The sequence below is a fragment of the Bombus vosnesenskii genome, unplaced genomic scaffold (genome assembly GCF_011952255.1).
Source record: "Bombus vosnesenskii isolate JDL3184/JDL3185 unplaced genomic scaffold, Bvos_JDL3184-5_v1.1 scf7180000016275, whole genome shotgun sequence".
Taxonomy (NCBI): Eukaryota; Metazoa; Arthropoda; class Insecta; order Hymenoptera; family Apidae; genus Bombus; species Bombus vosnesenskii.
Window position 1 is genome coordinate 1,468,670 of NW_022884344.1, and position 25,721 is coordinate 1,494,390.

General features: G+C 31.6%; 4 protein-coding genes across 5 annotated transcripts in view; 2 read left to right on the forward strand and 2 right to left on the reverse strand.

Moving 5' to 3' along the window:
* Nucleotides 1-7,302: 7,302 nt before the first annotated feature.
* On the forward strand, nt 7,303-13,427 carry LOC117242711 (homeobox protein Hox-B5-like). The gene is given in 4 exon segments (XM_033509599.1): nt 7,303-7,831; nt 9,344-9,672; nt 11,858-12,030; nt 13,154-13,427. Coding segments are annotated over 4 exon segments (882 nt in total). The 5' UTR covers nt 7,303-7,532; the 3' UTR covers nt 13,235-13,427.
* LOC117242712 (MKI67 FHA domain-interacting nucleolar phosphoprotein) lies at nt 13,238-14,736 on the reverse strand. The gene is made up of 4 exons (XM_033509600.1): nt 14,510-14,736; nt 14,184-14,414; nt 13,722-13,830; nt 13,238-13,639 (listed from the first exon to the last, which is right to left on the reverse strand). Exons 1-4 carry the CDS (start codon nt 14,645-14,647, stop codon nt 13,398-13,400), a joined length of 720 nt encoding a protein of 239 aa, XP_033365491.1. The 5' UTR covers nt 14,648-14,736; the 3' UTR covers nt 13,238-13,397.
* A 949-nt stretch (nt 14,737-15,685) lies between these two features.
* LOC117242706 lies at nt 15,686-17,006 on the reverse strand. The gene is made up of 3 exons (XM_033509591.1): nt 16,918-17,006; nt 16,381-16,520; nt 15,686-16,283 (listed from the first exon to the last, which is right to left on the reverse strand). The coding sequence occupies exons 2-3, from the start codon at nt 16,415-16,417 to the stop codon at nt 15,787-15,789; spliced, it is 534 nt and encodes a 177-aa protein (XP_033365482.1). The 5' UTR covers nt 16,418-16,520; nt 16,918-17,006; the 3' UTR covers nt 15,686-15,786.
* Nucleotides 17,007-24,402: 7,396 nt separating this feature from the next.
* Nucleotides 24,403-25,721, forward strand: part of LOC117242714 (tachykinin-like peptides receptor 86C) — a 37,202-nt gene continuing 35,883 nt past the window's right edge. The window contains exons 1-2 of one of the 2 annotated variants that reach the window (XM_033509603.1): nt 24,403-24,535; nt 24,880-25,011. In XM_033509603.1, coding sequence (XP_033365494.1) covers nt 24,960-25,011 — 52 coding nt within the window. In that variant the 5' untranslated portion in view covers nt 24,403-24,535; nt 24,880-24,959. Of the gene's footprint in view, nt 24,536-24,620; nt 25,012-25,721 lie in introns of those variants that run through there. The other variant, XM_033509602.1, reaches the window with a different exon arrangement.

A 25,721-nucleotide genomic window follows, 5' to 3' on the forward strand; every position in this document is an offset into this window, starting at 1 on the left:
CAGTTTATCATAGGTTGTTCTACTGTGTGTAAAGTGTATAAAGAAGAGATGTTGCTTCGATTGAGATATTTGTTCACATCGCCTGCAGTTGAAAAGCTCATGCTGCATCATTAAGAGTATTTGTCAAGGAACAAGGAATGTCCATATCATTTTGCCGAAAATGGCAAAGAAGAAAATGGTAAAAAATGAATCGAAATATACGAATATGACAGTGACGCCACTCTCCTAACACGTTCCATTTTATCTTTTTTCTTTTCGGATATCGCGCCATTTGCAAAATAATTAACGTGAAAGTCACGTAATAAATCGACTAAAGTTTGGAATCGAACAAAACAAAAATTGTAATTGTTCTGATTACTGTGAGACTACAATAATAATATCTCTTTACTTTGATTTTTTCCGCTAATTACATTCCGATAATTACTTGAAATATACATGTATGTACAGGCATGTATTTTATATCATTCCTATTTTTAAACCAAATACCATCAAGTTATCGAATGTACAATCAGTACACATGTCCGCCTCCGAATGCTCAAAGCGGTGATTTTATGGTACCTTGGCTTTGCTCGATTCCAAACTTTAGTCGATTTAACAAATAACTTTTTCATTAGTTTGAGATAGACTCAATACCCGTAAAGAAAGAAGATGAAACGTAACGTGTTAAGTGAGTCGTATCTCACCACTGTACTTGCATGTTTCGATTTATTTTTAACAACTTTTCCATCATTTATCGGCAAAGTAATAAGAGACACTCTTAAAGCCGCATCAGTTTTTCAATTCCAGGCGATGCCAATCAATGGCTATTTTTTAGGACCGTTGTTTTTATCGGAAATTTGTATACAGGAGAACCAGGTCGTTGAAACCAGGAAAGTATCAAGTTCAAACATCAGGATTATCAAAACGACTCTTAGTGGGGTTTCACTTCGTATGCAGACACTCGATCCTGTTGAAAGATCCAATGCCTGTTTCTTTAATCTTCGCATGTGTAGGCTTCCAATATGGTTTTTCAAATATGTCGCTAGTAAATGACTGATTTTAACGCCGCGTTTCACAAAAACTAGCCGGGTCTTACCTGTGGCGATAGTGCGGATCGAATCCATCACGGAGACCGAGAAATTATAGCGATATTTTAAATGACCTTACGAACAGTTTCTTGAACTTTTATTAACTGTAAAGTGGTTGGAGGACGAAAATCTTCTCACTAGTGAAGAGTAGCAAACAACGGTGAGTATGAACAAATGGTTGTTAAAATTTTGGGTTTCTTGGGTCGTTATTACGTGTCATTTGTTCTATGATATAATAACCGCTCTTAATGACTTTTCTCGTAAATTAGAGCGAGTTTTCTCGTCGATTAAATAGAATTCCGATAAGTTCCGCATTTTACTCTCTAGAGATTACTTCTTGCGATCTTTCCTTGTTCGTTTACGTCCTTATATAAGTTTCTCTTCGTCGTTGCCAGTTTTCTATAGCATATTATGATCATATTAATATGATACTAATATGTTTATATTTTTGAAAAATTTGAGAGATTCTATTTAAAATTCTATTTAAAAGATGGAAGAAAAGTATTTGACGAGTACACTGGACAACACAAAACACATTCATACACAGTTTATTTTAATGATTTCTAAATTGATAGATGATTTGTTTTGCATCGTACGCAAATAACTTGTATGAAATATGTACCATCATACCGTATACTACGGATTGATATCTAAATGATTCCATTTAATACGATATACGCAGATAAATTTGTTTTATCACGTATATCTTTTATTATTTATAATAATGCGAATCTCTATGCGCACGTCTGCATATTTATATGCAGATGAATCAAGCAAATAAGAAATTTATGTAACAGCCTTGAAACTTTCCTTGATTTCTGTCAGTAGTAATTTACAACCTAGAGTCATATCCAATATTTAAAAGCTATTACAAAACGACATTGAAAATCGAAAACTGATTTTACATCGAAATTAGAAAACTGACTTTACGTTGAAAATCGAAGACCGACTTTAAATTGAAAATCAGAAAGTGACTTTTCATTAGAAATCAGAAATTTTGTTAACTGTTACGACTACCTCTGAATGCATATAGGGAACTAAACGTTAAAATGTTTAACACGTTAAAGAGAATAATAAAGGCTATATATATAGTAATATTATGTATAGCGTTATGTATGCTTATATGCTGGACAACTATCAGTTGCCTATTTCGTCAATTACTTTAATGGCAATTTCCGCGAAAAGAAAAGATAAAGATGATAATTAAACATTTCCAGCCTTGCGTTTCGATGTAAATAACGATCAAGTCTTAAAAGATAATTGAACGTCGAAACGTAATGACAGGCGATGTACCATGACCACTTATACTTTTGTCCACGGGATAATCATACGTTTTACGATATTATACTTATTCCTTAACTACAGATAATAACAACATAATGCACAATAATACGGTTGAAGATTTATGCCTTTGATCGTTCTAAACTTGACCGTGAATGGCCGAATTTCTCGACCGAATAAATTAATAATAAAAGTATTTATGACCACTTTTATATCGTCAAAGTTCATAGACAGGAATGCGATTCGATAGAAATGTTACTCAAAGCAAACAAACTGCTAGCTTTTAACATGCCTGCCTTTTATCTCATATATTCTCATAGTACTTCTCGTGCTTGAGGGCGGATTTTTCCTTTTTTTTTCTTTTTTTGCGGGGAACTTAAGTATGGTCTTCAAGTAGGAATGTAATTCTTTTATTTCGGTCCTTCGTATTGCTTAAATTATTTAATCTCTTTATCATTCGTCGATATCAGGAATCGATCATTTCTTGTAAAATAATACAAATTTTGACTAGAAATGACAAATATGTTGGATTTCTCACTTTGCAAATGAATGCCAACGAAATTTCAAAGTTTCGCCTAATGCGTATTATATATTTGTAAAAAGATTCCGTGGTAAGGATTTGAATACTTTCGTGAGCCATTCAGTCACTCGAATACGTAGGTGTCTATTAAACGCTTAATTCTCTACAACGATATTTCGGTTCCATTGCAACCAGTGCTGCCTAATTTCTAACTTGGTGATATCGTGTGAGTATTCTTCACGGTTAATGAGAAATCCAGGCAATAACTACGGATTTATAACCAACAAAATTTCAACCCACCTCATCCAAAGGTTTTATGAGCAACTTATCGTCGAAGATGAAGTGGCATATGTTATCTATCGTAAGAAGATTTTAACACGATGATGAACATATATTATAAATATATATTTGATGATAAATAAATTAAGGGACAAGTATAATTTTAACGATTACGCGATATTAATATATTTTATCACACGTTATAAATTCGTACGACGATATAAAAAATTGATAAAAATTGCTAGATATCATATGATTCTGAAATTATCATTATAAAATATTTATAATTAATAATTTTAAAATATTTACAATAAAGGATTTATTATCATATATTTGCTTCCCACTTGCTAGCTTATATTAATCGATCTGTGAAGGTTTTTTGAAACAAATATTTTCATCATATCACATTGTATGATAAAAGAATTGAAAGAAGAAATTGTGAAATGAAATTTCTCGAGAGTCAAATATACTTATACATGTTATAATACACATATACTTATAATTTTTATACTGTATATAATCCGACAATTAAACATTATTTCTACGTACGTCATTATTTCTATAAATTCGATATAATATTATAATTATCATTGTATCGTAATAAGTTACGCGAAACTAATAATTCAATACACAACGTACAATACAAAAAGTATTGTCATGTATCCTTGTTTTCCAATGAAGCAGCGTTCTTTCTATCGTTCGTTCTATCGCACATTTCGTTTTCATAGTATCGAATTTTTACTCATTTAATAGTACTACTAAATGGCGCGAAATTCGACAATGAAACGACGCCAATTAATTAATTGGTATGTAAACCAATTTTTGTTAGCCACGTATTCCAAATTCGTGTTTTCAAATTATAGCAGCTCGATGATTACTATTCCTATGTCGGTTTCCGCAGACTGCCTGGCACCTGAACATTTAGCAGTTTCTCGAGTTACACGGAACTCCTTTTTCTGTCAAGCGGATGTTAGAAATGTACGAACACAGGCATACGTGACTCGATACAAATAACTTGAAAAAGAAAAGCAAACAGTGGCGATGATTAATGGGATCATCGTAGTCGACCCCTGAAAAGAGAACCTAACACTCTCGAAAATACGTAGAACGAAGATTGCCACCAAATTTCATCGTCGCTATTCTTTCTCTCGTGTTTTCTTAGGTGGATCCTGAATTGACTTATATGCTCACTGACGCAGTAATGTTTGAGGTACTTGCGATGAAATTTTCATAACGAAGAAGTAGACATAATATCTTTACATTGGTATGTCTTGTTAAAAATGCGAAGAACTTTTGTCATATATGTAATTATTGAAAATATAAAATATGTAATTATCGAAAATAAAAGTTTCCAATATGATGTCACTTCGTTTTCGAGAAAATCGAATTTCAAGATTTATCAAATATATTTTTAACCTGACTAATTACCGACTAAGTACGAATAAGAGAGTATTCGCATAAACATCCGCAGTCTATTTATTATAAATTATAGACATCATTTATACGTCTGTATTAAAAAAAAAAAAACATTTTGACGATTAGTAACGAAGCAATATTTATTGCAAAGTATTTTATCGCATATTATCTCCTCAAAAGTGCAGCACTTTTATGATCTAAACGCATATTTTCGCAATCAGGTATTCAAAAGTAAAATTACCGTAGAATCTATCCTAGTGGAAATTGAATTTTCCGAATGAAGATCCCTAAAGATCTCCTATTAAGAGATTCTGGGAAGAAGTAGCTTTTACATCTAAACGGAAGATTTTTATTCTACGCTTATACCAATATACAACGTGCAATAATTTTTATGAAAAAAAAGCTGAGGATATTAATCATAAAATATAAAAAAATTTGCGGAAACGATGTTACGAATAATGATTATTGCACTTTGGTTACTCAGAATGGTGTAAAGTATTGTTTTGCAAAACGGTGTTTCCGATGCTCTGAGAAAGAAAGACGATTAAAGGCAATCTCCTTCGTGGAGGGACTTATGTCCGTCAAATTTATTTTTTAATTTATAATCTTAACTATAAATAAAAAAATCAATAAACATAATTTTCTATCGAATGAGAAGTTTTTTAGAAAAACATTATCGCCGAAGTACTGAATAACTTTCATTCAAATTTCATATTAGTTTGTCAGTCATTTGAAGCAAAAGTTGTACTATTCGTAGTGATGAAACATAAACATCAAAGCCAAAGACCTAATCCAAAACGAAATAACATTTTCCCCGCCGAAAAGTACTACGTGCGATCTAAATGCTATTACGAGCGACCGAAATAAATTTCCCTCGTCTATAAGGTTTATCTGGAATGAGAAAGATTTTCTGGTCACGTATAATTATTATTTGTAACCAAAAACATTTTGGTCGAAAACATAATTCTTATTCTATAGCTCTTTTTTTATTTTGGTTATAACAGTCATAGTGTCTGATTTCTTCGTATTGTTTGTAGTACTATTATTACCATTAATTATAGAAGATGTTTAAAAGGGAGATCTGTGTCTTGAAGAAGTTACAGTAGTCACCGAGAGGGCTAAAAAATGCGTAATCAACAGAAGTCATAAAAACATAGTTAACGCCCAAAGTAGTCTATATCTTGTAAGTACTGGCCACTTGGTTCTCTCTTGTTGATCAAGATCTGTTCGGATTGGTTGGACTTGACAGAGCTGTACGAGAAGATTTGTCTGTCCTTTCAGCCCTACTCCAGCCCCACATCTCGTATTCTCCAACTGCACATCTATTCTGATTTCCGCTGGCCTGTCGCAGCGTGGCCGTGTGTGCTTGTTTGACATTTACAAGTTAGTGCTAATACAATTCACAAGTAGCGGGTGATCTTACAACAACTTTGGCAGTAAGATTTGTTTCGAGATTCTTGTCTCTTTCGATCAGTTCCTCGAGTGATTAATTGTTTAATCAGTGCATTTACGTGATTCGTTTGAAAAGATTAAAGCTTTCACACTACCTGTTAGTCATTTATTTTCGACACCTGTGACAGCTGTCCAATTAATAATTACATTTGCCATTTATCAGGTAAGCGTTACAATATTTTTACTCGATACACGTAAATGATAGTTTTATCTTCATTTTATTTTTCCGATTATTTTGTTAATTGTATAACGTGGTAAAAAAAAAAAAAAAAAAAAAGAGGTGAATGGCTCGAAGAACTTGTAGCACTCGCTGAGATGAGTAAATAATGTCTAATTAGCATAATTGGTAGAAACAATACTGCAACATAAACTTTTATTATTTACGACCAATCGATATCGTAAGTGAGCCTTTCCCTAATTTGAAAAGTTTTTTTTCAAAATGTGATCTATTTATCCAGGGATCTATGATCTCTAGATATGAGTTTTGTATAAAAAATGGGAAAAACCATGCATCTATTATAACAAATATGAACAACTTTGAAACAAAGCAATCTTCATTAATATCGGTAATAATTAGCCTGTGGATTTTATGCATATTTCGCAATCTGATGCAAAACCGCGCAAACTGTATATATAATTTGCAAAAATATTTATTGTCATAATTTTGTAATAGGTCAAACTTTTCAGGTCTAATAATAAGTTTGATAATCTTGCGTTGACAATCTCTACATTAACGTATTACGAAGAAATTCACTTACGACGTCGAAAAATTGATTTTATGTCGAAAGGACTACTAGGACCTATATTGATCGGACATATTTTGATTGTATCTTTTTTTAACGATCTGTATATCAAACAATGAGATTCGCAGGCCCACCGTTCACGCAGCGGCGCTTCATAAAAGTGTAAACGCAGTCTATCAGACGCGACGATACGTCTAACGCCGACGTTCATACGAAGCGTACGGTATGATACATTTTGTCTGGCAAAATGCGAAGCGACGAGGAAGACGCGTTTATCCTACATCGGCAGATTCGTTTATAACCGCAACCTGTCGCATCGTACACGTACTGACAATGTTAACGTCAGTCGTCACGATGAAAACGCGTAACGACAAAGACGAGTCGCTACTTTTTCATGGACAGGTGCACATTACTTTACAATTTACAATGACCGCTGCATGCAAGCGTATTGTTAACATTAACGCGTCTAATGCGCTTTCTATGAAGCGACGCTTCGTGGACACAGTGGATCTTAAGCTGAATTTACACTGTTTCACTTGGAAGGAACACGGCGGGTGAACGCTGCTTTCATTCTTCTTCCATCCGTGTATAAATGTGTTCGTGTGTTCAGGTGTTCCATACACGGATCAAAGCAGCGTTCATCCGCCGTGTTCCTTCAAAGCGAAACAGTGTAAATTCGGCTTTAGTCTCTCAGATATTACGTTTTAATACCTTTCGTCCCTACGATGAAATCGTCTAATAAGCGAGAATAAAATTTTCCTTATTTTAGATGAGATGTCTTGGTTAGAAAATATAGCTTCGACAGACCAACAATATTCCGAAAATGTTTTCGATATCCCGTCAATGCCCCTGACACCGACTTCTTCTCAGATGAACGTTCAGAGCCCTTGTTTTCCTGGAAACCGGGATCCCCCGTTGAGTCACGGATATCTTTGGAATAACTTTTCCAATCCTTGCAATATTTCAACGTCAGTTAACACGTTGAATGATCGTGGATTGTCACCGTTTCATAGCGCAAATATCCAGCATTCCAATAGTAATCGAAATTATCGAATATACAGGTACAGATAAAAGTAATTAGTACGTAAACTGTGGATTTTCATGCATTTATGAGAAATTTGAAGATGCAGAAATGTACAATTAAAATACAAATGTACAAAATGCACGTTGCAAAGATATTAAAAATATTTCAAGCGAATATCTTTTGTACTATCTTCCGTTTTGTTAGTTACGTTGACACAAACATGAAACTGCATAAAAATCCGCCGCCTAATAATTAAAATTGTGAATATTCGAAAGCAAAGTTTTCTATGAAAATGTTCATTTTCTTATCGATTTCAAGTCACCATTTCTATCTTTTACAGCAAAAGCAATTTTAAAACCCAACACATTGTCCATTAATCGCTTGTTATTAAAATTATCCCCTTGTTTGATTTTCAAATTAAACATATTATTTCCCATCCTCTTCAACGTTTTAGAAAAAACATCGTCGTAACATTAAACTATCGAGAACATCAAATTATTCCTTGTCTCAATAATTATATCTTTGATTCCTACAAAACGTTGTCAATTTGTCAGCTACTTTTAAGATTTAAATCCAACAATCTGTTTTCATTTTCAACTGTGTCATACTAAAATATTTATCGTAATTTTTCTCCTGTGATATTCGTACACATTTAATAGGTCCATTCTATCCTCTGAATCAAAACATTACTGTTATTTCATTAAATTCAACAGCTAACTTGGGATTTCATTTTACAAATCTTATCCTATGTTCAAGCAAAAAAACTGTAAAATGAAAACTGCAAATAAAACTGCGAGGATACGTTCAATGGAATTAGTATGTTAGCTAATGAAATTATTCAAATGTTTCTATAAATTATAATAATATAAATTATTCTATAAATTATTCAAGTATGCGTAAACTAAATTCGACATGATATTTAAACCTGGTTACTTAATATGTATTTCGAAACACGAGGCTATGTTGCATTTCTAAATAATAATTAAAGTTTATGATAACAGACAAAAGCGAGTTTACTAAATGCAACGAAATTAAAATATATTAATTAAAATTTTAAATTAAATTTTTTCTATCGCATTGGCAATGTAGCAATGAGAAGACGGATAGAACTATAAGAAATGAAGATTACTGACAATTTCGGAAAAATACTTATTTTCAATTACGTAGGAAAAAATGATTTCTATTAGTTTCGAATTTCTTACGAGAAAATCATTCGATACCAAAAAAAAAGAATATTCCATTTAATTCATTTCTCCTCTTACTAAAACTCTCGGAAAATTTCGTTCAGTTTTCTTTGTGTCATTAGCTTTTTCAAGCAAAACAAGTATACAAAATTTTCTATTATAATTTGTTTATTATTATATTACGCTGAACAATTTCTTTATTAATTCCTGTTGTTCTCCGTTTTATATGAAGCTGTGTTTTAAAATATGATTAGAATGTAAAATAGTAGTCTTGTAACCCTATAGCGTAACCAGTAAATTACTACTACCACCACTACTAGTAATTTCTTTATTATTGTAACATCGTTAAATAATATCTGCTTTCTTCCGATGAAAAGATGGGAGCAATATTCGCAGCAAAACTCCACTATCGATGAAGAGGATATAGTTGAGGAGTCGAGAGAAAGAATAAACATAAATTCCACAGAGCAATCTTTAGATTTTATTTGTGAGAGAGCTCAAGATCGTCAAATCTCCACGACTACAACGGTATTTCGCGCTTGGGAAATTCCGGCGTATCAGAACACTGGGCAAAACACTGAAAATGGGCTGAAATGTCGTTCGTGGCAAGAGTCACGGTATTCGATTGGCTTGAGCAACAATTCCTTTGACAATGAAGCGTGTTCTGTAGAACAAGGTGGTAAGATACTTTCACACGATATTATCAGCATGCAAAATAGATAAAGTAACAATTCTATATCAACTTTTTAACAGTGCAATTTAAAATGTTGAATAACGAAGACGTTAATAATTACTAAATAATTATGTTCACACGAATTGATACGTTGATACGTAATGAACACTACATTAACTTCATTTATGACTTTACCGTCGCCAATGTGGCTATAATGGGGCCAGCGTAGCCTAAATATTTATCGAACATGTAACTATACTTTTCATTTCATATCATCGCGTGTAACAAACGACAAGGCTATCGTAAAATCATTGTAAAATGTCATATTGGCATGATGTATGTAATACTTTTTGCAATAAACGCAACAACATTCAACGCTAACTTCTCCTTCATCTTCGTCTCGAATATTTATTTGAATTACACATTCACTCATCGATAGAAAACGAAATGAAAATATTTGAAAAATATTTTACTCTATATTTTTAGACTTATCTTTAGAGCAATTCCACGTCATTTTTAGCCGAAACATGGTTTTGAAATCACGTAAAATTTATATATGCCTAAAGATATGCTCCATACTAATGAAATCGAAAGAATTGAAAGATCGATCATTCATTTCTGTACATACCGTTCTCCTCAAATAAAATTGTTGCAAATTTAGTACATCCACTGTTGATAATTATTGATACAGATACTTTTAAAGCAAGAAACGACGACATGAATACGTTACATTCTTTGGTGTTGCACAAATTCGTACAATAGTACATTTAACTTTTAACAATCAAAGATAAAATAAAAGTATTTAACACAAAATAGATATAGAATAAGAAAATTGCACAAAGATGTATAAATTTTCTTAAAATCTCCTAATAATTCAACAACATTCGAAACATAGTTCTTAGCAGTATATGTAATACAATTCGCTTTTTCATTACAATCGCTACATATGTCTCTCGTTATTATTATACTAAAAAATATTGAAGAAATTTTAATTTACTATAATATTTTATATTAAGAAAAAAAAAAAGCAAAAAGAAAGACGTAAAATTGATTTAATTGAAATTGGAATAAAAATAATATTGAGATATTAGCATTTCATTAAAAATTCAATTCTCAACATATATGTGACGTCAATGAATTCGTTTAATTAATAAAGAATGAAATTATTCGCAAAACTTTGCGGACTGGTTCGATTGACGTCAGTTAACAAATATAGATGAGATAGCGGTACGGAAGCAAGGCTAAGGGCTCTACCACCGATCCGACCACGTTTTATACATCATCGCCCGCAGATGATCCTGATTCCAACAACCCACATTATAGCGGCACGTTTATTAACTGGCACGCGGGAGCAGCTTGGTAATGACGCATCGAATATGCAGCTATTTTCATCTGACTGCCGCTTTGTGAATAAAAAACTGATACCGGTTAAAACCTCGCTACGATTATATCGTCACGTATAACGTTAGAGGATACAGGAAATCGTCACTGAACTGAATTTTCATCCGCCAAATTTCGCGAAAGCCATTTGAAATCACGTTAGCAGATACTAGTTAGCAAATTAATTTTCGGACATGCGTCAAAATACATAGATTCATATTCACATTTTTATTCGAGATGGAATTATTTAATAGATTCCCATTTCTTCCGAGACTGAAGCATAAAACTACAATAAATAAATATCCTAATATCATACGATAATGGATTATTATTTTAAAACCCATATTTTTTATTAGTGTAAGTAAACATATGAGATAAAGTTCTTTATGGAACAAGACAATATAAAATATTTAATCCTATATAAACTTGCAATTTTAGAAAAAAAAAAAACAATTTCATGAAGTTATCACGCTATGTTGTATTAATGATGGATTTAACGAATTTTACTATAAATCAAGATTTTGTATATGCATTAATTGATTTATACAACATTTATAAATCTGAATTTATTTCTTCTCTATAAGAAGCTACAGTAGGCAAGTAATAGTTTTCAGCATCAGCTTATTCTAGAATTTGGTTATGTAAATTTTGATAAGAAAGAGCTACTATATCCTTAAAAATTTATAATTTTTTTTTATTGAATTTTGATATACGCGAAATTCTTACGTTTCATATAATGTAAGATGATATTTTAGTTTTCAATTTTTAAAAATACTATTTCTATTGTGTTAAAAGTCGTAACTTCGTTAACTTATTAAATTTATTAAAATCTGAATTCTTTATGTTTCAGAGACAAATAAACGATTGACCAGCGACAGACCTCGCAAAGAAAGGACTGCATTTACAAAACACCAAATTCGCCACCTTGAATATGAATTTGCCCATAGTAATTATCTGACACGTTTACGTCGCTATGAAATAGCAGTTACTCTCGATCTAACAGAACGTCAGGTAAATTGATATTGCAATGCCAACTGCAATTTCAACTTCGTTAACCCTTTAATAGTTTGATTTGTTTTTAAGATCTACTAGGACGATCGATTGTAGGGAATGTTTTACACAATTGAAACAAGTTGTAGCTCTAAAACGACAGAGGGCAGGAAAAGATGTTTTGTGTTTCAAAGATTTTAAAATTACCTCTGTCTTTTAAAATTTTAATATATTTTTCATATCGTTTATTATTTTATTCTCTAGAAAATAGTATTGAAAAATACTTAGATCCAGAAGTGATTCCATTGAAAGATATAATCTTAATTTCATAGAACTCATTACATTTTGTCTTTCCCTATCTTTCATACGATAAGTTCTACGAAATTGAAAATAAAATATCTTTTAAACTAATTTTTTAAAACACAAGCAAGTCAATATCTTCTCATAGAAAATAAAGAAGCAATTGTATGCATAGAAGAAATGTATGATTCAAATATATGATTGAAAAAAATAATAGTAAGCTTCTAAGTCTTAAAGCACGTCATGCAATATTCAAAACTATTTAATTTTACCTCATGAATTTTTTTCCTATTCTATACTACTTCCGGATTATAGCTTGTCCTATGTTATATAAAAATAATTTATATGTATATTAAAAGCAGTAGAATGATATGAAATACGTGAAAGATACATCATTCTCAATTTTTTATAACAAATTATTATTAATTCTAAATATAAAAATATTTGGAGTTGTATTTTACCATTTCGATTAAATGTAAGATTATTAACTTATTTTCTGAGGCGATTGTATATACGTTATCCCATATAGAAAAAATATTACACATGTAAATTTATATTTGGTTTGAACTATTTGTTCAAATGATGAACTATTGAATCAAATGTATCGATAAGATATGATATTTGACAAATAGAAAGTTTCATTTCATACCAACTAATTATAAGTAAATAAAACAATATTACAGGAACAGTATTTTAATTATAGACATGATTAGTTAACTTTGTTAAGTAAAATTCTATTGTTATGTTTTGTCATGTTATAATTAATAATATATCATGGATTATCATTTGAAGAAAATATAGTTGTGTACGTAATAAATAATGTAATATGTTCCTAATTTTTTAGGTAAAGGTATGGTTTCAAAATAGACGTATGAAGTGGAAGAGAACAAAAGCAGGATTAGGAAGCGGATCAGAAAAATTTTGATGATCCCTGATAATTATTTCTTTAATTTTAAACATCGTATACAATGTCCAATGTAAATAGTAAATTAAGTAAACTCATGTAATCAAAAAAGGGTTCAATATCTCTATAGTACTTAATTATAACATTTGTACATTATTGTGTTTAATAAAAAATTTACTTAACATTATTTAGAAGAATCTATTGGTACAAAATTCATATCAAAACCCTTTTCTTTCAATTTCTTTTCTAAAGCAGATAGTTTATGTCTTGTACTTTGTTCAAAACTTACATGCCTCTGGTTTTGGACACCTCCGTTTCTTATTTTAGTAACTTTATTTCTGTTTATTACTTTAGGATAAATTTTTGTTGTCCATGTTTTACCAGCAAAAAAGCCATTATGTTGTTTCTCAGGTGGAATATACGTAGCTAATTAAAAACATTACATGATATATTACATGATAAAATTGAAGCATTCACTTAATAATTGTTGTACATTTTTGTATAATACCTTTTAATAATCTTCCATACATAAGATAGTTATTCATTGTTTCTGCAGCTACTTTTGCAACTTCAGGGTACATGAATTCCACGTATCCATAGCCACGACTTCTACCAGTCTAGAAATAATATATACTATGATATTATGTACTTAATTTTTAAGCGTACCTTATTTTATATTATATGTTGTTAATTATTATTGCAAATATTAATGGCAACTACTAAAATGACTAACTAAGGGTACATCAATAATACACACTTAATTAGTATAAGTCAGATTAATCATTACAGGAAGAATCTATCTCTTATATTATGTAGGACATATATTGCTATTCTAAGAAAGCATATTCATACTCAAACCAGTACAAATAATATTATAATGGTACTCAAACTTGTAAAATAGGTAGTTGAAATTTTATAACATTTATATACATATTTATATTATGTATAATTCAAATTCATGTATACTTACATTTCTCGATCGAACAACTCGCACTCTAGTTACTTTACCAAATTGTGTAAAATACTCTGTCATTTGTTCTTCGTAAAAACCATGAGGTATATGACCTAAATACACTATACCTCTTCGATATCTCATTTGAGGCCTTATTTTTCTCCTCCTGACTTTAATAACTTTGTGCGATTTTTCAGGTTTTGGAGACGAAACAGTTTTTGGAATATTTGTTGCTTTAACATTTTTCTTCTGGAATAAGACAAATTTTTTCAATTTAAAATCTTATTCAATTTTTTTGCAATTAAATATCACAGCATGCAGATTATGTTTAAATGCGTACTAACCTCCAACACTTTTTTAACATTTTCTATCGCTTTAGATACAGTTGATTCCTCTTTTATATCTGATGATCTACGTTTAACTTTTATAGCTTTTTTGAGAGGTGGAACTCTCACTGAATTAGATTTCTTTTTAATTTTCATTTTATATTTGTATTAATACAATGTAAGAACACACAATAGACATTAACGGAAAGGAAATGAGAGTAGCGCCAATGGCAGTAGGATACTTATCTCCCGGTACAAGTGCTGACTCAAGCGGACAAAATCTCGCATGCGATGTTATCGACTCAGTATAGTACTAATTCGAATTTTGAATTGAAACTATTAGGTTGTCCGAAAAGTGTCTTCCTTTCGCAAACGTGTTTTTTACAACAGTGCACCTTCATACAAACGTGAAACCAAGTTTGTGAAATGACGCGGTGTCTATCTCAATAGAACAAAAAGGATCGTAAGTAATTCGACAAAATATTATAAAATAAAAAACCTTGTGTGTCTATTATTTCCTCATAAAACGAAAGAATCTTTTCGGACAACCTAATAAATGAAATTACAAAGACTAGAACGACGTCCTGGAAATAAAGTAATAAAATTCTATATTTGCAATATGTTTCAACCGTATCATGATACAACTGATTGGAACGGTGATTTCGTGCAGGATCTGTTATATTTGTAATGTTTTCCAATTTGAATACGGGCCGACTGCTGACATTTCTAAAACAATTAATCTAATAATTGAAACTTAACGTTCATTGTCTTTCTCTCGCCTAAATATTAAAAAATAGATTCTGTCCATCAACTAACAGTTTTGCACATCTATTCTAGTGTTTGTTTCGGTGTTTCAGAATATATACATTTTCCAAAAATCGTCCCATGAATTCTTTAACACCCCATTACAAGCAAAAGGGAACCGGTGGATGTACAATTAGTACAGTGATGATAGAAGGGTCAATTTATCTTGAATAAAATACGGATGGAGATGCAAACGACAAAAGCGATAAGATTCAAATTTCTGTTTAAAAATGAAAAATGTCTACGTCATACTGTGTTACAAGGAAATGAACGAAAAGGTAGATAACGATGTTGAAAAATTCAACGGAAAAGCAATAGCTTGCAACAACTTATATTGCTTACTCTTTGGTTTAATTTTATAATGATTTATAAGTAAAAAATCTGTAAGAATACACTTTGTAATGAAAGGTATATTTATATATAACAATAAAATATTATTATCATATTATAAAAAAATCACTTTAATCTCGCACAGATAAATAATGATTTTCTTAATAAAGGCGTTTTACTGTCGTTTCAGCTGATTCTTCTCGAGTATGACGCGCAAGATCATCGGCAGCGAGTGCACCTGTAACACGACCCACTATTCTACCAATTACAGAGCCAGCCGCTGTGCCAACTGGACCAGCTATGCAGGTACCAACCGCAGCACCAGCTTTTGAACCAACGTGTGAACCAACAGTCTTCCCTACTCTTTTTGCATGTCCCACATCCCTCAAAACTTTCTTAAGATATTTGATCGTGTCCTTAATACGTCGCTTCTCCTCGGGATCGCTTTCAGCCTTACGGCATTCTTTAAGTTTATCGATGGCATCCTTTATCTCATTGACTTTCTCGCTTGCGTGACTTTCTATGCATATACCATCGTCGAAAGAGGAAACTGTACAGAATATAGAGTCTGATACACTAACTAGTCTTAGTGTAGTACCCGAGTGTTCCAAACTGTAGTTGATCCTATCTGTATAGGGGTTCCATGCACCGGGTAAACCTTATGTGTCAATATTAGTACGAGAATTAGCTCGTAAATAGAAAAATCATTTCTACGCTAAAGTTACAAGTATTTCCATTCTCGTGTATAATTTTACCTCCTCGTGCCCTTCGCCTATTGTGAATCGGACTCATATTTTGAATTCCCACAACCCCTTTTGCGTCCAAATGCTCGACAGTTGTATCAGTGTTGGATATTTTGATACCCTGCACTTAAACTTTATGCCCACGCTATGATCTAAAAGTGGAAAATGAGAATCACATTGAGGTTCGAATATTTGAAAGCCACAAAACATTTTTTTGCTTTAAGTCCTTATGCAAAAAAATTATGAAAAGAAGAAATTGTTTAAAATAGTACTGGCAGTTTTTCGCGAATATCATGGAAATTAAGCGATACCACTCTGTATGCATATAAGAAAAAGTTATTTAAAATATCGATTTCTACAACATATTCAAAAATCATTACAATCGGAGAGTAGTTAACTTTTCATCGTATGAACTATTTTGTAAAACGTATATTTCTTACAATTACTTCCACTTCAATTTTTCACACAATAAACTTGAGGAAGCATGTATCATAGTTAATGATATTGGAAATAAAAATTCAGGTGCTTAAAGGAACATGTTGTACTTACGAATAAGATAATGATGCTTTGGAAATTAAGGTCACAAATATTATACGTTATATTATAAAATACGATCGAATCGTTACAAAATACTGAACTGTCAACTAGAGAAGAATACATAGTATATGACTTTATTCGACTGTTCTTATCTTATCTGACAATAGACAATCTGAGTATATGTAGAAGCGAATATGTGTGTTTGCGAGATACAGTGATTTGCAGGACAGTTGTAGTGATTGGCGTTATGAATTAAAAATTCGATTAATATCGGAAAAATGTTGTTGAAAGAAAACGAATTCTATTTAAAATTGAAATAACCCTATTATGCTTTTACAAACGCAACAAATAAAAACTCAGTTTCGTTTTTGAAAAGTGTCTATTAGTTGTTTGATGACATTATTTACTAAATTGGCCAAAAATTCCTGATAATGATCGAGATTCCATTCCTGATAAAAAATCTTTTTTAAACAAACATACGGGTATTTAGAGGAAATTCTAATGTTGGTATAAAGTTATTTAGTGAAAAAAAGGCAAGATAAGCGCAATACGTAATATTTTCTTCGATGTTAGATCTTGCGATTCGATACAAGCTAACTGATTACAACATAATCTGTAACACGATAGATACATAGCAAAAAAAGAAAAATACTTTTCTCTAAGCGTATTTTTATCTCATCGAAATCAGTGAGGTTTCTCCTATTTTAAATACTGTTTTGCTTTTCGATCACAAATGTCAATAAAAAGACCCTGGTACAAGCATAATCTTTTTTCATAAGGTCTTAAGCCAAAAAGATGTTTTGTAAATTTTTAATATTAGAGCTTTAACAGGATTTTTAAAGGTTGAACGTGGCATATCCAAATATCTAACACTGATAGAATCGATGAGCATTTGGAGGCAAAAGTGGTTGCCAGAATTTTAATCGTCAGTCATAGTATCTGTAGGCAAGGGGAACTAGAAGGTAAGATTACTTGTGAGAATGGAAAAAATATTTTTAACATTAGCATAGAAATGAATTCTATATTTAAAGGCCAGTTCTCGTATTAACATTCATGCACGAAGTCGGTCCTATTAGTGAGATAGGAGTTGCTGGAGGCGTTGGTGCACTTGGTGGTTTACAAACGGGTGTGACAATTGATGCTAGCTGTGGCCCACTTTCTGCAACGGCCTGCGGCGCAGTTGGTTCCGTAGTTGTGGTTTCTATGGCAGATGAATACGTTGCCTGTCAACTCGTGCGTTCTTCTGCCAAGTGATTCATCGAAGTAGGATCAGAACACGTCGATCCAGAAAATTATTTTTATTCGAGAGAAGTCAAAAACATCTTTCTATAATATGATAGTAACATTCTATCATTATTTATAAATATATCTTGCATTAAAAGATGCGTTCTTACGAATTTTGTATTTGTAACCCATCATAAAATTAAGCTAGAACAAAAATGTGGGTCAAGGCTTATTTTTTAAATTATAAGCAATCGACTTCAATTTAATACCAAAGTACACAATGTACAGAAAGAAATTGGCTGCAAGAAATATTTATACATATCCTGATCTTCCAATGAAGCGTTTTGTCATCAGGTTCTATATTTCACTTTCATAGTATTAAATTTGTCTAGTTGTATGAAAATATGTATAAAGGTACGTTAATTTCTTAAACATTGGCAACACTCACAAAAATTTCGTTGTCTGGATATTGGAACAAAGTTTTTACATAATTATTTACAGGTTACTTAAATTAAGGAAAACTCAAAGTAACTGTACCAGTTACTGGCATAGGGCTGGTAACTGCGTGAGTTTATGATGCGTCGGCTGCTATTAAAGTGCAGAAAGAAACCTCGAATTCTTCGTTTATCCGAGAAAATTTGATCCAGTGACTGTTAACATATAAGAGATAAATAAGTATATTAAGACAAATTTATCTTTCTAATATCTTGCAAAATTATGATTCATGATATTTTTATACTATAACAATTATTCAGTCAACACATAGTGCACCCATTCAAGAACTGTCAGACTAATATTTATCTATTTATTATTCTTAACTTCAATCAGAGCGCTAAATTTTTATCTACCAACTATGAATATGATATTATTCCTAAACTAGGTATCAAAGTCGTTTGAAGAAATATCGGTGTCAATTAGGTTTGTAAAGGAAATTTTTTAAGTGAAAAATTCCACACGTAATGTTTACACTTTGTGAACGAAAATAATGTTCAGATTTTTCATAAGGCTCATATGTTTCGCAATTATTTAACTCAATATGAAAGAGGTAGAAAATGAAAAAGTGTCTTCAACTGGGTCGAGAGAAGTAATTGTTGAAATAAAAACGTAAATAGCATATCCGATTTAGTAGGTGAAACAGTTAGAGAAAAATTTAATTGTGTTTTGGAAAAGATCTAAGTTAGAATATGTATAGCAAAAATAATTACAAAGGGTCTGAATGCTACACTCATGACAAACCTAGAATGAAAAAGTCAAGCTTCTTGATAATATATGTATAACTTTGCGTACTTTTTATCTCTTCAATGTAATTTTTATGCATTCTTTTGACTTTCATAAATATACATATACACGTGGAACTCTTTGTGTACTGTATAAGAAACATCGTGAAACAATCGATTTGCAACAAAGTAAAAACTAGTATTAAACTAACGCAAATAATAGGAGAAACAGTTCAAAATATATATCTGCATTCGATAACAAAACTTTATTCAATAAACACACGCAGCAAAAGGTAATGTGTTAAGAAAAACAAAAAAAAAAGATATTTATTTCTGAAATCAAAATTTTATTCTCTATGGAAAAATATCATTTCGTCGCTCGAAATATCCTTCGTCTAATCGTTTTGCGACATATGTTCTGTTTTCTGTTTTCATTATTCTTCATAACAAACCATACGAGTTCTCAGTTCCCTGTGAAATCCTGTAAAACCTTCGAGGTTGATATTATTTCCAGTGAAATGTAAAAACGTGTTAAAAAATCGTACAACTATAAGACCAAAACGTGTAAAATAAATCGTTTAAAGTTAATAGCACACGTTAAAAAATATCGCGTAGAAAATGTACCGTGTGAAAAGAATTCCAGAAGACTAAAAAAATAAAAAAAATATAAAAATTGCGGTACTAAGAGGAAGTATTGTTAAATTTTAACGAGAAACTGTGTACAAGAAGCTTACGTTTGTTCTTTCGAATAGTGCAAGCAATTTAGAGAAACTTTTAGTTTTCGAATTACTCAACCGTAAACATTTTTCTCATTTTCCTCGACCACTACTTCGTTACTATTATTTCGTTTTAATCGAGATTATTTTAATTGAATCACTGCCGATACGAATCGTAGATAACATCGAAATGAGGTGAAACCTTTCGTCATTTATGCTAATGAATTACTGAAACGAGGTTTTTATATGAAGTAAATAGAGCAAGATTCTAATCGTTCAGAGTCGCTCGTGTAAATCAAATTTTAATTAAGTGGAAATATTAATCGTTTCATTCGAAGTTTCTCATTTATCTAATACAAGCGTATCTGTGCATTTAATATAACGAATGATTTTAATTGAACGACTTGCTTTAAAAGTCAGTAAACGATAGATTCTGTTGATAAACCTGAAATATGAATAATTTGTTTATTTTCATTCAATAAGGCGCATCATAACGAACGGATGAGATTTTCTTGATTAATTCATTGAGCCAGCGTTGAATCAATGAAATATTTCATTTTATAACCTTTTATTCAATTAATTTAAATTCCTCTTTGTTAACATTGCGATTGTTAGACTGTGGATATTTATGCATCCACAGGAAACATGAAAATGTAAAAATATACAGTCCATGCACATGACATGCAAACATACATAAAATATTTACAATAAATTGCTCGTTATAATATTTAGTAGATGGGACGAATCTCTATATAAATTTCAGTTTTTAGCTACATCGATAAAAATACAAACTTGTACAAATAATCGCAGTCTAATGACTGCGAAAAAGAATTCCAAGGATTTGTTTAATATTTTTTGTGTCGTTTCTTCTTCCATCTGAATATATTATGTTTTTATCGAGTTTGAAATCATTTTTGTATTTAGAGTAATACGTAAACTATTTTTCTTCTAAGTTATAGACATTTTCTTCTTCTGTGGAATGATCTTATATTATTATTCTAATACACTATTTATTATTTTATTACATTTTTAAATAACAACCGTTGGACCACCGTTCGATGATAATTGGTCATGTTATGGAGTTTTCGATTTAAATATCTACGCTCCTGATTCCACCTAAGTATCTTCATAACAGAAGATCTAAAGCGATAGGTGATAGCCACATTGCGAGTTTTGAATTAGATTCCTCGTAACGTCGATTAGCACTTGGAAATATTGAGTGATAAAGGATCTTAGGATGTGGTCCCAGATGGGTTAATAATACCAAAAATATACTACATAACATGGGATTGCTTCTGTAAGAAAGTAATAAATCAATAAATATAAAAATATTCTATTATTAGGTATTTTTTTAAGACCAGTCGTTTTCACTAGTTTTGGTAGAAATAGCTTCGTGTTAACTATCGGTAGTTCTAGTGTTAAATAGCGAACGGTGTCGAAGACGATACGATATCATTACCTAAGTGAACGCATTACATCTATCATATCTATGATAAGCGATCGCGTTAGTGTTACCACTGAAATATTCCGCAAAATGTAAACATCGAAAAATATTATCTTATCGGTCCATTCCTCGATACCGGAGACGAATGAATCGACCAATTACCATTGACACGGATGATATGTCTTTTTTTCTATTCATCCCTAAGAATAGTCCGGCGATTTGTTGGTTTAATCAAATCTGCGAAATAGTATACATAGAGGATGACTCAACAAAAATTGACACTCGAATATTTTGAACTGTGAATAAAATATGTTTAGAAAAGTCGCGTAACTGTGATTCGTGTAAAAGAAATACTACCATGTAAAAGGAAACTCAGATCTACTTTGGAAAAAAATGGTGCAGCGATGGCTTGTTTTACAAGCATTACTAACGAGTCTACCTTACGAAGATCGCATATTTGTAAAATATAAAATATCGCAATATCGATTAATGTTCGTTTAAAAGAAGAGGTTCGTTTAATACCTCCGATGTAATTTTTTAAATCGTATAGTGGTAGAAAACATATCGAGAATCTATTTATTGGCTTTTTATACTGTTTAGCTGTTTATATTGTTTATCAGCAATCGTCGTCTCTCACGTGTAATCGTGAGGCGCGAAAATTGATGAACTTCCTGATATTCGATAAAAATTTGCTAGTTTATCAACCGACACCAGGGTCTGTAATACAAGTAAATGAACGATGTAGATGAACAGTAACAAAAAAGCTATCGGTAGAAGACGCGAAGGCGCAAGTCATTGCGCACGCATCTTTGAATGAACGCGATTTTGAAGCTTCAGTTGCTCCAATGCAGTTCTTGGGTATGCACGGTTATCGCAGTCTCGCATTGTTAGGCTGATAGACGCGTTTTTTGTGGTGAGAATGTGAATCGGGCCTATGGACAACCATGTCGGGCATTATTAAATAAATTTTCATTTAAATAATTATCTAAACAGAGGGTCAGTTGTTAGTTGGGACTTCAAATAAAAAATAGAAATAAATTATTTGTTATATTAATATATTATTTAAAATAATGAAATTAATTGTCCTTTTCAAATACAATTTTATTTTTCATTTATTATCTTTATTTATTTTTATTCGTTATTTATCGATCGTCGAACAAATTCGAATTTTTACACAAACATTTCCATCAGGGAGATTCCTGTACATTGGAATTTGTAACTTTTAATAATGTTTGTCAGCTATGTTAAACCCGGCGAAACCTCGAAATATGATGGATATACTTTCGAACAATTTGTTGGAAAAGCGAGTAGTTATAAAAGGAGGTTTGATCTGCGATTTATTTATTGAAAAATAATCTTATTAATCTCACGGTTGTTTCATTCGCAAAATGAAACGGACAAGAGAAAGCGAAAATCTATTTATTTACATAATATCATTTGCTCTCCAATTAAATTCAAATGAAAAATAAAATTTGCAAATAAGAAATAAGAAATAAATTATTTTTGGCATCGTTTAAATGACTTTTATTTAAATAGAAGATTTAATTTTTACTCGCGACTGAAATGTTATTTCAATTCGTTATTTATCGTTTCATGAGTAAATGAAGCTTTGCCCAACATTGATCGACGATAATAATTACAAAATAGAAGCGGGAGATTAAATAGCATCGCCAATAAATGATTTCACGCCTCTGTGTGTAATTTGAAAAAAGATCGCGTTAATTGAACGAATTTCAATTATTCTTGCGCAAATGGAAAAAAACGAGTGGAACCTTGTTGGAATAAATATCGTGTTACCTTTGTATTATAATTAAGTTCGCTTTTAATTGGCGCTTATATTTCTACATTTGCACAGTAATACGATATTTTGTTATTATTATTATTTTATTAAACAATATCACAACCCTTCATTATGATGCTCCGAGTTTTGCGAAAGCTGGTGATCGTGTTGATCGAAAGAATCTTACCATTATTAAAATGAGGTTTTGAAATTAGTGTAGCTGTAATTGTCATAATTATTAACACAACTCTGATGCATAAATGGATCCGAATGAAATATTAAAAGTAGAACAAATATAATAATTTGTAATAGTTTCAAGTTTTCTTCATTTGTTTTTAATTAATTATTGAAGTAAAATTATTTATTTCAAAGTTTATTTGGTTAAAATGTATGTTCATTTCTAAATTGTTAATTATTAACCGTTGGTTACTAATTGATTCGCTAGTTATCGTATTACATTAACAAAAATTGTAATAATATTAGAACGAATCATTTCACAGATAATTTATTATTTATTGTCATTCTATATAAATGAAAGGGCGAAGATTCTCAAGGATAACAAATGCGTGCAATCACTCATATGTACGTGGTGGATATTTTGCTCGATTCGTATCAACGATACATGAATATTAGTAAAATATATGAATTAATAGCAAACCAGTGATGAAAATCGCATGAAGTGTTAATTTATTCTGGTTTATTCTCACTGGTATTTACACTGGTATATTCAACATTTTATTTATACGTAGACAACTTAACGAGCTGAAAGTAATGAACCACAAATGACAAAATGACAAAACTGATATAATGTTTGACATTTACGGATTCCAATTCCTTTCTTGTATATTATTTTTTCAAAGTAAATTTTATCGTATCCTCATAGGCCTATATTCGCTGGTCTAATAAATTATAAAATCGCTTTGAGTCTTTTTGCCTCTGTTTGTGTAATTAAATCACATCGTATTAAGAAGAAACCAAGTGTCCATATACTTTTCAGCGATAGTGTCTCAACACACTTGTTTCTATTGCGTACATCTTTTCTGCCTGTTGTCGTCATTTGTCACTCTGAAACCGCAAACTTATTAGCTCGTACATAATCTTTTCAGAAACAGCGGCGCATTATTTTCGAGAAAAAGTCGTATGAAAGTGGAACTGATAAAAGAAGTTCGCCAACAAAGATGAGTTCTTGAACAAACTTTGCAACCATCCTATGCAATACACTAAGAGAAGATGTTCTGAATTGTTACCGGTAACGATTAGTTAATACGTTTAATTAGTTTAACGATGCAACGGTTTGAAAAGGGAAAAGACAACGTAAATTACGTGCAACGGAAATTCACGTGAAAAGACGAGAGAATTTCACCCAAATTGTTCGCACCTGGATACTGTTGTCGTTTTTAAAAAGTGCTGGTTTTTGTCAGGCTCAAAATATGGACAACTTGTTTTCGTATGGCTTGTACAACTGCAGTACTATAATTCTCAGACGAAACATCACGATCTTGTTGATGTTAAATCGTAGCGAACTTCTTAATATATTGGAAAACGCTTTGGATAGTTCTACGGAACAGGAAGTTCTACGTGATGCTTTTTTAGATTGTTTCCTTAATTATCAAGAGCGGCCGTTTGACTTATCATGGTGGCAAAAGCTGTTCTGGTCCCTGATATTCGCTGCAATGCTGTTGGTGGCAACCGGTGGCAACGTCATCGTCATATGGATCGTACTTGGTAAGTGATCCTCATTTCAGTACAGTCGAACATTGGTAATTCGAGCCTTAAGGGAAGAGCTAAGAGTTCCCAGTTATATATAGGTTTCCATTTAACGAAGCTATCAAACAAAAGAGCTTTAACTAACGAGAATTCGACATACAGAAGTTTTGTACAAATCTTCGGTTACATTCCTTTTTCCAGAAAATATTGCAACTTTAGGTATTTAATACTTCCTCTTAGAATTCATGTTATTCAACGTAAAAGTTAAAGTCGCGTGGGATGATAGCAATTATGCGTTCGACTAACGAAGAACTGTTAGATTGTGAGCGACTTGATAGATATACATACGGCTTGTGGCGTTTTATGCCTTTTCTTTTATCGAGACAGTCATGATCGTTGAAAGAAAGAAGACAATATCGCAAAAATGATTTCTAACATTTTGCGACACAAAACTAATAGCAGGATCTGAAACACTTCGAATGACTTCGAATCTGTATATGTGGCGAAAAATTCGAGTCACTTCGAACTTGATTCGGATCTTAAAACTCTTGAAAGTTTCGATCAGTCCTGAATATTAATACAGGTATCGAGTCTTTGAACTTTAAAGTCTCTTGAGTCTTGATCGTGTTGGAAATCGTAACGCGGGATATTCGATACTCTTGGCTTGAGAGTTCAAGAGTGAAAACAATGTTTGAGGAATTTTGTTAGTGGAGGCTTTACGCTACTTA

What these genes read in the sequence shown, in the direction of transcription:
- LOC117242712 (XM_033509600.1), bottom strand. Translation starts at nt 14,647, where the DNA reads ATGAAAATTAAAAAGAAATCTAATTCAGTGAGAGTTCCACCTCTCAAA. An exon ending in GAGTTGTTCGATCGAGAAAT is followed by an intron (nt 13,831 to 14,183) that starts GTAAGTATACAT and finishes TATTATTTCTAG; the next exon opens with ACTGGTAGAAGTCGTGGCTA. An exon ending in GTATGGAAGATTATTAAAAG is followed by an intron (nt 13,640 to 13,721) that starts GTATTATACAAA and finishes GTTTTTAATTAG; the next exon opens with CTACGTATATTCCACCTGAG.
- LOC117242706 (XM_033509591.1), bottom strand. Translation starts at nt 16,417, where the DNA reads ATGAGTCCGATTCACAATAGGCGAAGGGCACGAGGAG. An exon ending in TAGGCGAAGGGCACGAGGAG is followed by an intron (nt 16,284 to 16,380) that starts GTAAAATTATAC and finishes TTGACACATAAG; the next exon opens with GTTTACCCGGTGCATGGAAC.